A 13,360-nucleotide genomic window follows, 5' to 3' on the forward strand; every position below is an offset into this window, starting at 1 on the left:
GGCGCTGGTGGTGGCGCCCCGAGCAGGCCGCGGCGTGTCTTCGACGCTCGCCGAGGGCTGGTTAGCCATTAGTGGTTTTAATCAAGCTTCGTTTTGCCCTAGTTGCGATTTTTGAGGCGTTCGTCCCGTTCCCTGTGACATGTAGGTGGCGGTGTCATCTTCTCAGTTCCTGGCTTCATCTCCTCAGTTCCTGGCTTCCCTTGGTGCCAGGCACCAGCCTGGTCCTTCTGCACCAGCGCTGGTGGGAGCAGCGGAGTCTTGTAAGAAGCATCTTGGTAATCTCTGAGGAAATGAGTGTAGGCAGCAGGGACGTTTTCCTGTTTTAGTGACCTGGTTTCAGGCGTTGTACTTCAGTGGTGCCAAAACTGAGGATGCCAGAAGATGCATCGGGTGCCACAGGTTGTTCTGCATCTCCTCCTCTTGCCCAGTCGCTCCCTTTAGCCAAGCACTTCGCCTTCCTCTCGTGGCTGGAGTGACTGCGTTTAGGCTGGATCTTGTTGCTTTGGTTATGAACAGGAGGTTGTCTTTTTTTTTTGCTTTCCCCCCACCTCAAGTGAACGCTGTTTGTGAAGCATTAACATTTCCAGACACACATTAAAGGAGCACTTAGCGATGTTCAGCCGGTTGGATCGCTCAGTTGGTTGAACAATGCTAACCCTGTAATTTTGCGTACGGGGTGTCTTGCACGTGAATGAGAATAAGGAGGGCGTGTGGTACGATGTGTTTGTTCGTTTTGCTGGACTGCTCTGTTCCTGTGTCCTGGAGATGGGTCTGAAAGAGGGTAATAACCACAGTGAAATTATTTTCTCTATTTAGCCATTCTAAAACATTTACATATTTATGTGGCTCACGTGTATAGCAAGAGGCCAAAATGTGTCTGTGTTGCACTTTTCCTCATTTAATTTATAAGTGTGAAGCAAACAAGGCATTCTGGCTTCACTGAGTCCTCTGCCCGGGGGACCACGCTTCTCATGAGATCCTCGTGAGTGTGGAGAGCTTGGATAGGCTTAGTTTGTCCAGCGCTTTGTGTGGAATCTCTAAAATAAAGAAGAGACTGGGAAGAAAGCGTGAGTAGAGGCAATGGAAGTGGTCGCTTCATATAGCATTTCCCTTGCTTGGCAGGTGGGAGAGCATCTCTGGCTATGGAGAAGTGAGAGGATGTTTTCTGGAAAACACCTTGGAGCTCTTTTATCTCTTTTAATAGGTCTTGAATATTACTTTACTTGAGAGTTCCTAGGTAGGACTGGCTCTGATCTACAAAAAAACCCCACCTTTGAGGCTTTTTCTCTGCCTTTGATTGCCCAGCAGCCTTTCCCCCTTTGCAGGAAATTAGTTTACTAGTTTTCCTTCACCAGGCAAGAAGGAGCGTCGTTCATTCTCAAAGCCCAAAAGCCAGACCTTTACATGTGGCTGCATTGCCATCCAGCTCACCTTTGCAGTGTTTTTTTGCTTGTAGAGTGTAAGGAGTTTCCCATGGCCCCTTCCTGCAGGTAGTTCTTCACGTCTGAAATTCGGTTCAGTTTAGACTTCTCTTCCTTTTTTTTGTTTTTCTCCACAGCTACAGTTGCTAAAGTGATTGACAGATTTGAGGATGAAACCGCAGATGATATTTTGCCCGTTGGTAACATACGTAAAAAGGCTTCGGCCTCTCTCCTGGATGCTGATAAAAGGTACAGTGGAAAAGCTACATCCCGCAAAGCCTTGCAAGAAGAACTCTGGGGGGATGCTCTGTCTGAAGAAGGATCTGGTAAGAATTTCTTTCCCCTTTTCTTCAAAATTTAGTGTTAGGGTGCTATCTGAGCTAGTGGCCATCTGAACTGAGGTGACAAATTTTAGGTGCCTGGTGCAGGGCAATAAACAGGTACAATAGAGTTGGGCATCTTTCGGAAGTGTCTTCCTGAAATTCAGGCCCTGTCTTTTGGCCCAAGGGAAGGGGAAATCCCAAAGAGGAGACTGTGGAGAGAGTCTGTGAGTAAGTGTAAGATGCGGTCAGGATCACTGACTGAACGTTTGATGGAGGAAAAGAAAGCTCATATTTTTAAGCCAGTATATGTTGTGGAATGTGTGTATATACAGATTCTCATTTTAAAAAGCTGCATGGGAAGTCCTGACCACCTTGTTTGTTTATCTCATTGTTTCGTGGGAGAGCTAAGCCACGGATCAACCAACCATTGCTGCAGAAAATGTGAGCCGAGAGCTTTTTGTAAACGTGGCCTCATGTTTCCATTAGTTAGTCAAAACAGAGAGTAACATAGTTCACAGATAAAATAGAGTTTAAAGTTCAAATAGCCCAAACCTGTAGGTGTTGATGGTGCATACTGCAAGGTGGCACGTTTTGCTAGTAGGTGAGTAACATTTCTCTCTTTTCATTATTAGCTGAAGAAGGATCAGACGAATGGTACAGCGGCAGTGAAGATCCCGAAGAGGACGGCAGCTTGGGCAGCAAAACAAAGGAGAAGACCAGCAGTGCTGACATCGACCAGGAGGATGACTTGGGAGATGACGAAGAGACAGATCTGTCTGTCAAGGCTAAGGCAACAGAGTTCAGCTTCCAGAATGTCACAGACTTTGAGAAATTTACAGAGGGAATGGATGATGTAGGAAGCAGTGAAGGAGAAGGTGAAGATGATGCCAGCATGGAAGAAGGAAGTGATGAGGAGGAATACGGGAGTGAAGAAGACGACAGTGTGAAGGAAAGCAAAGATATTGAAGATGATGGAGGGGTGATGACATTCTCAAAACAACAAGATGATGATGAAGTAGAAAAAGGAAAAGCTGTGAGGAACCAGATAGGTTTGTGCACGTTTGCTTTGTGTTTTGGTGAGACTTTCCTCTTGCTGACGCCATAGAACCTGGCTGTGTTGGGAACCCCCTCAGCACGTTACCGTGCTATTAGCGTGCTGCATGTGCATGCTGCAGCAGCCCTGGGCCTTTGCAAATGTTCTGCCAGTTCTGCTGTGCGAGCTGGTGTCACTGCTGCTACAGAATCTTGCATTACAGAGTGCATTTATCCACTGGCTGAACTGAACCAGTACAGGATATACTCGTACTGGTGGGGATGGGGACTTCCTGCATTGGTGGTGTTGGGCAGTGGTGAGTTTCTTCTCAAAATGTAATCCTGACTGCAGTTTATTCCTGTCTGCCCTATTAAACTATCAAACCTCCATTTACACAATATAATTTTAAACAGTAAAGCAGAGGGATGATTTTCTTGGGGGGGTGAGTCACAGAATTGCAGTCAGCATCACAGTCCAGAGACACCTTGTGGTACCGATTCTGTGCTGAGTCAGTGCGTGCAAAGATTTGCCTTCACCAGGAGCAATGCAGCACAAAAGAGAGGGCCTCTGCTGTTAAGACAGCAGCTCCTTCACACAGAGCTGGTGCTTTGGCTTGCTAAATAACTGTTTTCTCTTTCTTATGAAGCACTGTGTGATCACTTACTGGAAGCAAGAATCAAGATGCAGAAGGCGCTCATGACAGCTAACCGGCTTCCACAGCCCGATACCTACCCGATCTTCAAAAAGGAGGGTGGACAAGAATTCGACAATGCTGTTGAGAACTGTAAGAATTTTTCAGTTTTTCTATTTTGGGTAGGCTCTGCTGCAGCCAATATATTTTACCTGTGTGGGGAAATGTTAATGGGAACGTTGAGGAGTTTGAGGTGTGTGTGTCTGTAGTATTACCTGTTGGTTTGTGTTGCCTTAATCATTAATTAGGTGCTCTGCAGACAACCCAAAAAATGCTTCCTAGCCCAGACAAAGAAAGTATCTCCTGTTACCCAGGTCTGAGTTGATCTCTGCTGGGTTGTCATTTACGTAGTGTTGGAAATCCTCAGCTGAGGTCCTGCTGCTGTTTCTGGTTCGCGTGGGGATTGAAGTCTGTTTATCAAATCTGGGGCTCCTGCTGTATTTTAGGAATAATTGGTTTGGTTATTGCTGATCAGTGCTGAGTTGGGATGTTTTGTCCAGAGACACCTTGTGGTACTAGTTTTGTGCTGGGTCAGTGAGTGCAAAGATTTGCCGTAAGCAGGAGTGCTGCAGGACAAAGGAAAAGGCCTGTGCTGTTAAGGATCCAGAGAAGCCTCCTTGGGTGAACCACTTGGTAGGAAACATTGAAACCTTTCGTGCTGAACATCAGAGGTTGCTGTGGCCTTATGTCTGTTCAGCCACATGATGTGCCAGTAGTGGCACCTGCACCTGGAGAAATTTTGGGCTGGGTTGGCACAAACCATCTTAAAACTGAGTTAGGATCTTTCATCGTCATGGAGCCTGACCCTGAATGTTGCCCTACACCAGCTTTTGACTGTCACATTACAGCTTGAGTGTTGTAGCTAGTCAGCTTATCTGAAGTTACAGCAGGTGAGATACTTTAAAGTTAGCTCTGCTGCTTTAAGTGATTAAGGAAAAAAAAAAAAAGGCAAACTCCCAACAATACTAAGCTGACCTTTCAGTGAAATACGTGTTATTAATGTATTTAATGAGATGCATTACACACTGCACGGAGCACTGTGTTTCATTACAGGTCTAAAATGCAATATAGTTAAAGACCTTTAACAGAAACAATGGTTGACATTTTGATATTTCCCATAAGCAAAATACATCCAAGAGCATGGAGTTTAACGCCGAGCGCAGAACAGCAGAGAGGCTAATCTTTCCGTTGTCCGGAACGCCGAAGGAAAATCCACTGTTAGTCACCGCTCAGTGATTCCCTCCCCACCCATGCTGTTCTCGTAACCCGGGCAGGAGAGTTGCAGCAGCGCGCTCTGATGTTCCCCGTAGCCTGGGTTCGTGTTCTGGATTTCATCTTGTGAAGAAAGCGAGAAGATAAAGCTGGAGTGACCTGAGCAAAGTTAGCAGAGGAAGCATCCAAACTGACACATGGGAAGTAAATGAATTCAGAAATTTACTGCCACTACTATGCTGGCTTCATCTAAGGGGCCAGGTTTATATGCTTTTTTCTAATTTTTAATTTTTTTAAAATACAGTCTGTGCAGCAAATTAGGTTACAATCAATAACCTCTTTATTGATGAGTTACGCTGTTGTCCAGTGCAGCTGTCTTTCCCTGCCCCACAAAGTTGCTCTTTCCAGAAGTTACAAAGTGCCAGGCATAAAATAAGGAGTAAACTTACACTGAAAGACCAGGAATGTAGTTGGTGTTGTGTTTCAAAGACTCCTTTCTCTCTCATTTTGCTGTGTTGAGCCTTGGGAGAGGGATTTGTGTCTAATCAACAGCTAGAGCTTCACCCCATAGGCAGTCTGAGCTGTGTTACATCTTCATTCGTGCACCTGGAGGGGAAAAAAAAATCTCACTTCTTCTAGATCATCTTGCTATAAAGGTCCTTATTTTTAGCTCATCAAGTGCTTTAGTGGCTTCTATAAAAATAAACGTTTTTTCACTCAGTTCTAACCAGTGATGTAAACATTTCTGAGTTCTTATCCCAGTTGTGGGTAGGATCCCCTTCTCCAGACAGGAAAAATTAGAAGAGCTGTGTGTAAGTTGAAAGATGAGCAGAAGACAGGACTTTGTAACTACTGAACGTTGAGGGGGCTCTGTTGTGCACAATACGGGACAGAGTTTGGGATCCTCTTGACCCTGACACCGTTTTGGACTGGATGACAACCTCAGGGAAGCTTCAGCGCTTCTTTCCAAATCCACAGGATGAATCTGGCGTGCTTTCATCCCCTTCATTGAGGAGGAGGAAATGATTCGGCGTTCAAGTTGCACAAAGCGGTTGGTGCCAAAAATCCTGGCTCTTGGTGTGCCCGGTCACCTGCTGAGGGCAGGAGGGGACAGAGAGGTCTCGGTACTCGGCTCTCTCTGAGGTCCTGGAGAAGTCTCTCACGTGTCTTTATCTCAAATCCCTCCGTTGCTCCTGAAATTTCTTCTCTATGCTCACAGGAACAGTCAATTTTTTTGAAATGAAAAATGGTACTTCATGTATTTGCATCCTCTTTGGTGTCTCCCAACCCTCTGTGAGCTGGTGGTGGCAGCAAAATTCCCTAAAGGTTTGAGTGTAATTGTGTTAAAGAGTAGACAGCAGTGCTCTGTACGTTTGCAGTTTTAAAGCCAAATAAGAGTGAAGATGGTACGGTCATGCTCGTTTTCCAAGTTTTGAGATTGGAGGTTACAAAACCTCAGGTGTTTAATGTATTGGTTTTGCATTCTTTTATGAAATATTTTAAAAAACAAGAAAAAAAGATACAGTGTGTGTTGGACAGTCTTGGGTTCCTGAGAGCTCAGGTTCTGGTGGATGATTTACTGCAAAATTGCTTATAAATTGAAGTAGAAAATGTTTTGCAGACCTGGCAGCTTTCAGGCTTCACACCCATTTGTCACCCAGCATTTCCCTTTGTGTATAGAACAAGAATTAATTAGGCTGCACTGCAGGAAAAGTTTATGGCCATAATTTATATAGGATGAATTTCTGTTTAAAGAGACAGCATTGCTTTGTTTGCACCGTCTTACTTTTTCTTTTTTTTTTTTTTGTTAAATCTTTAATCATATTCCAGATTTATTTATTTTTTTTTTTTGGTCGCCCTTTTTACATACAAATTGGAGACCAAACTGTGGTCACGGAGCTCATGTTTGTTCCCGTTTTGCATCTGTGGACTGGAGGTTTTAGTGCTGAAATCGCAGCGGCCGCGCTCGGGACGCCGGGCGAGTGTTTTTAACGTTGAACACGTGCGTGAACTCCCCCGGCTCGCGTTTCCGCGGTGCTGCTGCCTGGAGCGGTGTGTTCTGCCCAGATACATTTGTATTCTCTTGCACCCTATCTTCCAGTCTAGTCTGGGGCTTGAGATGTTGCCTCTGTTTGGGGTCTTGCACGTTCAATTAATGTTTTTCATAATCAATGCGAGTCAGAATTTGCAATCTGCTCCTGATTTGCACATTAAAGAGACCCATTAATTAAAAATTCCAATCCCTGGCATGTTCCCGCAGGATCCTTGCGTTATTTACATAGAAAAAAGAGTGCAAGGTGCAAGTTTCTGTGCTGTGTCTCTGCACAGATTGCATGCCTGCCATTCATATCTCTGTGTATGTTTTCAAGGGGGAGGAGGGTTAGGAGAGGATCTCATGAAAATGTCACCAAAAATTACCTCAAGGGCAAGAAAGAGCCAAAGAAGAGGTGAAAGCGACATTAGTGAAGCTACATCAGTGTCAGGAATTAAGCAGTTCCTGGGTTTGGGGCTTGTTATGTTAAAATCTCGATTCGGTAACAAAAACCCCCACAGCTAATTGGGGGGCGGGGTGGGGGGGCAACAAGAGACTTAAGAAAATATTATTGCTCAGCTGACAAAGGCTTCTAAGGCGTTGGATATGCCCCGGGTAGCCAGACATCCCGATACGGTCATGGAGCTTTATTCTTGCTATTTTGATTACTCTCTCTCTACAATCCTGGTTAAAAATACTAAGCTGGGAATGTTTCAGTGACTGGTACTTGATGCTCTGCAAGAAGAGCTGGGAATTCTCGGTTATTTTTTTTTTGTAGCATAATATGTTGTTTTCAGTTCTTAGTTGCTGAATTGAGGAGTTAAAAGCACAGAAACCCAGATGAGGCTTTTGCAGAAGGGAAGATGCTGGTGGAAATTGCAAAACTTTGGACGAGTCGTTGTGTGTGCTTTCCTATGGATGTGCTTTCACTTCCCACAAGTTCACGTTTTTACACCAAATGTAAACTGCTGGCTGAGTTTCTGTGGGTTATTTTGTTTTGTTTTGATTCTGTGTGTCAGTGTACTAAGAGAAATATTGGAATCTCAAATTTCTGTTCTTCATCATAAGCTTGAGATAAGTTGCTTTGGAGAAATGGAGAAAACGTTGATTTTGGTGAAAGGTGGACCTGCAGAGTCTATAAGAATGGATTTGCTCACCAAAGGAACAAAAGTGGGGACAACAAATATTAGCTGTTACTTACACTTTGTAGAGCTGTGAAGATATACAAAGGTTTGTGATCAATATGAAAATAAACCTGAATAAAGTGAATCAGATGGAAAAAAAAAATCAAATTAAATGCTGCATGTGCTCACAAGGCCATTATCCCCAAACCTGCCTGGGTTATTCATGTTTCACCGGAGCAGCAGCAGCGAGCTCTGCCTGGCAGCCACCGAACTCTTCAGCACAGTGCTTTGCCCACTGCTAATAGAGACAAAATTGTACAGGGCTTTTTGAGTCCTTCTTAAATTTGTGCATCTCTTCTCGACTCACCGATGTTTGGGCTTTAATTTGTGCTCTGTAGAGTCGACTGTGTCTTGTTTCCCTGGTCGCTGCGATGTTACTCCAGATGGATCATCCATGGATGTTCTCTGGGGCCGTGCGCTGGTGCCGTTGTGCCCACGCACAGAACATAAGTCCTGTGCTCCTTGTCTTCACGGGGCGCGCGTGATCCAGAAGAAGCCCTCTTGCCCCCATAATTTAGCATTTCTGTAGTATCCCCTTTGCAGTCCCTCCAGAAGAGCTGTTGTGTTGGGCTCATTCACACCAGAGATGAGCTTATGCAGGAGATGGGGCGTTGAGGAGTGCTGCAGCTGCCTTGGTTGCCCTATGAGCACACTGCACCTGGCCTGAGGATACTGAAATAGCGTGGTTTGCCTCTTGGGAATAAATTAAGTGTAATGATGGAGACCAGTCCTGGTTTTGTGCCCTACCAGCAGTGCTCTGTGAGGCGTCACAGGTGGTGTAAGGTGGGAAATGGCAGTTGCAGAGGCTCCCAGTCCCGTCTTTCCTTCCCCTTACTGAGTTTAGACTGAGGAACATTCGAGCATGTGCACCTTTTACGTCCCTTCGGTAAATGGGGCACTGTGAAGAAATGTGATTTAAAAGACAGATGGGGAAAGATGAAACAAGGGAAGTGAGTGTGAGCTACAGGTAAAGTTTGCAGGAAGCTGCTCGCTATTCGTAATGTTATGCAGCCGGTTACTTCCACTCAGGGTTGGCTGCTGGATAAATTATGTTACACATTGATTAGTTACCCCCTTAAGGTGTTTTTAAGTCTCAGGTGCAGCTAGCCAACAGATGCTATTTAATTCTGCTTTACTGAAAAATAGAGCTAGAGGAGGCGTTCACAAAACTTGGCAGGACGTGCCCGGCACTGCCTGAGGCTGGGTGTTTGGTGCCTGCTGGGAGATGACGGAGATGTTGACTTTTTGCTCCTTAAAAAATACAGCCCAGTCCAACCAATTTGACCCAGAAATGCCCATTTCTGAGGCAGGATTCAGCAGTCCTGGTGAAGGACTGCGCTTCCACCTAGAGCGCCGTGGACCTTTGTGTCCGGAGGAGGACCCTCCTGTCAAGTCACGAGGTTCTGGCTGGAGCCCCTCGCTTTCTAAATTTTTCACACCGATTGCCTGAGCTGAGCCCTCGGTGCGGTGGGTCAGGGAGCTGCTCCCGTGACAAATACCTGTGGTGTGTGACTGAAGAGCCTGGTTGTGGACAAAGTCTCTTAAGGATGTGATGGAGAACCCCACCTTGGTTCATTGCTAGCGAGAGACCTCCAGAGGGGCTGTGTGTTCTCTGGTTTTACATTCTTGCATGTTAAATGTTTCTGTATGAACGCTCCACGCTGACTGTATTTTCTTCTGGGTTAGGTCTGTAATACTTTGCTGAGAAGGGAATCAAGACAGAGGGAAAGATTTTATTTAGTATCTGTTTAGTGTATGCTCGTTCGTGTATTCGCAGTGTCTTTTGTTAGAGGTTTTTTTTTCCTGGATTCTATTACTCTGATCCCAGATCTTTAAGAAAAAAAATAAATTTACATTCCATATGACATCCAGGGGAAGCTGATTAAGGATTGACTAACCTTGGATAAGTTGAGCCCAGCTTAGGTACTGGGAGAACCTGTTCCACTTCCCGCAAGCAAGGATGCGTCTGGTGTTGCGTCCTCCCCTCCTGTTGCGCAGTGTCTGACGGGCTCGCCCTCTGCCTCACTCCTCGGTTGCACCTTGTTGTTGTTTGACACATCTGGTCCGAGCAAAGCTGCTAGAGGAAATGTGCTTTATCGACACAGGCTTTGGATTTTTTAGAGAAGCCTGCAGGAAACAGCTGCCAGTAATTCAGTCTTAATTTTGTTACCATCTCTATCTGCGGATCACTTTTAAAACTAAAATGTGTCCGTACGTACATCTGGGGATGATAATGCGTTAATACAGAGCAGGGAAGGTGTCACCGGGGAGTGGGGGAGGAACTGAGGCACGTGCAGATTACACAGTTTCCAGGGGCATAGAGCAGTTATGGGATTAATTGGTGCTAGGCGAGATCATGGACTTAAATATATTCCTGCTTTGAAGATTTTACTGGGAGCCTGCACAAATGTGTGACAGCAGAGCTGGGTTTCGAGCCCGAGTGTAAATTATTGTGATCAGACCTATCCCACTTAAAACTGGTAGTTCATTTTAATTGAATTGTGTTAGACACTTCACGAATACAAAAAACCATGGTGCTCGTCAATTCACACAGGGGTGAATTGGATTTAAATGGATGTGGATGCAGGTGTCCCCAAATTTCACCTTTCCTCTCTGATCTAATGAAGAATCTATTCAACTCTTTTTGGGACGCAGCCAAAGGCTGTTGGCATTAATGAAGACTTTTCTCTCAACCGAAATAAATGAATGAATCAGACTCTTTTTTGTATATTTTGTTGTAATCATCCTGTGCTGTGGAGAGCTTTTGGTAAGAACCGGGGGCAGGAAGGATGACAAGCTCACGGGTGGTCGTTCTGCAAACGTGCCACTGAGTGAGAGGGAGGAGATATGAAGTGAGAAGCTTGAGACAAAGGCACAGGTTTTGGAGCTCGGTTGCTGTTTCTGTGTGTGTTTAGTTGGGGAGTGAGGGGGTGATGTTTTGTGCATGTGCAGAATTTGGGCCATACAAGGTTCTGCGAAAGTATTTTGTGCCTTATCATTAATATTTTTTTCTGTACTGTTCTGAAATGCTGTGTGGGAGATAGTGGAGAAGTGCCAGATATTTATTTAACTTACAGTTTTGTGCTTTTTTTAGTATGAAAAAAACCACCCCGCTTGCCCTTCTTAGCTGAGTGCCAAGGCTTTTAGCTTGTGCCATTTAGTCTTTTTTGAGCAGAATTTTTGTCTACTTTGCTTTGTATAGTTGTGGTCAAATTGAAATGCTCCCATTTTATGGGTTATCTTCATAACCATAGGTGTTGGGCGCAGCAGGTGTTTTAGGTTTCTCTTAAAGCTGTCTTAAATTCTAGGAGAGCCGGTAGTTGTTGACCTGATACACCTGAACTCCAGACTGTGGGATTACACCACATCTGAAACACATCAAATAGGTTTGCCTACGCTTAAGTTTCCCCGAGATAATTAACAGCTAATTAAATCGAGTTTAGTTAAATACTTGCTCCTGTTAGCCTGCGTACTCCGCAAACAAGATGCAGGGAAACAAAAGGCTTGCAAAGCATCCAGACAAGCTCGTGCAAATGTCAGCTAACTCGGATTAATTGGCAATTGGTTACCTTGAGATGGAAGCTCGGTGCTTGTCGTGATAAATGTAATTAATGGCCTGGTGTTCTATGGGGAGGTCACTCTGGATGGGCTAATGTTCCCTTCTGGCCTTAATATCCAGGTAACTATGAAATTTTACATTTCCTCTTCCTTTCTCATTCCTGCATGTACTTGGGGATTCCTGCCTGGCAGAGATGGGAATGCGTGCTGTCAGCTTCTTTACGGCTACAGTAATGTAAAACATCAGTTTTTATAAATCTCATTTTTACAAGCCCCATCCCCTCCCTGGTTTGGGCAGATATCAAAAGATGACGGTTGAGGCGAATCAGTAGAGCATGAACTTCATGGAAGTGTTTCTCTTTCACTCCTCTCTCAGCTTTCCCCCTCCCCTAGTCCCCACTAATAAAATCCTTGAATACCAAACCTTTTATTCTGTTGTTGCATCTAGTTATTTTCTTTACTTTTCGCAAACTCATCTATGTCGGATCCTGTTGTCCTTACTGTCAAATGTGGTAATATTAGAGTGAAAGGGCTAAATTGAGTCCGTTCTGTAACTCCTTGGGAGTCAGCTAAACTGCTGGTGTGAAAGGAGTTTGCAGCATTGGCTCCTTTGTGCTGAGGGAATACAATTTTCCCCTCTGCAAAGGCTTTTGCATCATTTGCATTCCAATGGAACCAGCAAATTGGGCCTTCGCTGTGGAACAGACCTTTTTATTGCAATCAGCAGAAAAGTCGACCTTTTTTTCCCTGCCGTCGTTTGATCAAATTCCACCAACTCGGTGTTTTGGGAATGTTACTCTCATAATTTCCTAGAAGAACCTGGATGGATTTTCAGGTGCTTTGTGCTGGGATTCAGCTGAAGCCTGTGAGAAATATGTGTGTAGCTCCATCATCTCTAAAAAAAAAAAAAAAATCAGATCACTGTCTGCTGCCAGAGGGCTTGCAGCTATCCTATAATTTAGCCTAGGCTGGCTCTTGTAGCTTCTATCTTACGCTTCCCAGCAGCCTTTTATTCCCGTGCCATCTTGGTTTTGGGGCACTGGCGTGTCTGATGCTAGCCAGAGCCCTGCCCGCGCCGCATTGTTCCTCCTGCAGTTGGTTCCGTGGTGGGAATTAGAGAAAAGCCGTTCTCCAAAGCCCCGTGTTTAAGATGCGATACCTGGAGGAATTCCCCCCCTCCCTGCCTTTTCCTGGCTGGTAACGTTGCTCTGCTGTTGGGAATATAGAGCGAGCTCCAAAAGTAATACTGACAGACTTCAGAATTATGATACACTGGAGCTCTGGCGTAATTCTTTGTTGAAGAAGTTAGGGGCCTAAAATGTTAAGGCTTATTGTTATTCTGAGTTGATAATCTCTGCCTTGCTTTAATAATTTTTCCTCATGCCTGGATAGCCTGCGAGTTGCACAATAATCACTCACACAGCTTTGTAATCAATGCCCAAAGTAATAGGATTCCGCTGGCCAACGGCAATTAATAAATTTGTGTCTTTTTTAAAACACTAGCAAGTCGGGCCTGAAATACGACTGACTGGCTTTCCTCATTTGCATATTTATTGCAGTGGAAAAATTCTTGCCGAATGATTGATGTTGAGCCTGCCTCTTGAATTCCAAACAGCACATTATTATGAAATGAAAAATGCCGGCCATACAGTTGATTAAAGTTGAAGACAGTGGAATCGGTGTTTTTTAAGATTGTGGGAGAATTAAAGGCATATTTTAATAGATGTTGACAAGAAGTGAACTAACAAAAGCAAAGCAAAGGATTTGCTTGAAAAGATTTAATCAAACGTGTTTCGTGGGGGATTAATTGCTGGGGATGACTAGTGCAAGTGGCTGGCTTGTGGATTTGAATGAGAAGTATTGTTCTCAGGCCAGCGCGGCGAGTGCCATTTTGACCTGGAGTTTA

The 13,360-nt window shown here is 44.7% G+C and overlaps 1 protein-coding gene across 1 annotated transcript in view; it reads left to right on the top strand.

Annotated features, from left to right (window-relative positions):
* Positions 1-1,558: 1,558 nt before the first annotated feature.
* The window catches only part of AATF (apoptosis antagonizing transcription factor), a gene marked incomplete at its 5' end in the record, with an annotated part of 31,841 nt that continues 20,039 nt past the window's right edge, over positions 1,559-13,360 (top strand). Inside the window, 3 exons of the mRNA XM_009870406.1 lie at positions 1,559-1,747; positions 2,377-2,793; positions 3,424-3,561. Coding sequence (XP_009868708.1) covers positions 1,559-1,747; positions 2,377-2,793; positions 3,424-3,561 — 744 coding nt within the window. The remainder of the gene's footprint in view (positions 1,748-2,376; positions 2,794-3,423; positions 3,562-13,360) is intronic.

Source organism: Apaloderma vittatum, unplaced genomic scaffold, assembly GCF_000703405.1.
Source record: "Apaloderma vittatum isolate BGI_N311 unplaced genomic scaffold, ASM70340v1 scaffold13525, whole genome shotgun sequence".
Classification (NCBI taxonomy): domain Eukaryota; kingdom Metazoa; phylum Chordata; class Aves; order Trogoniformes; family Trogonidae; genus Apaloderma; species Apaloderma vittatum.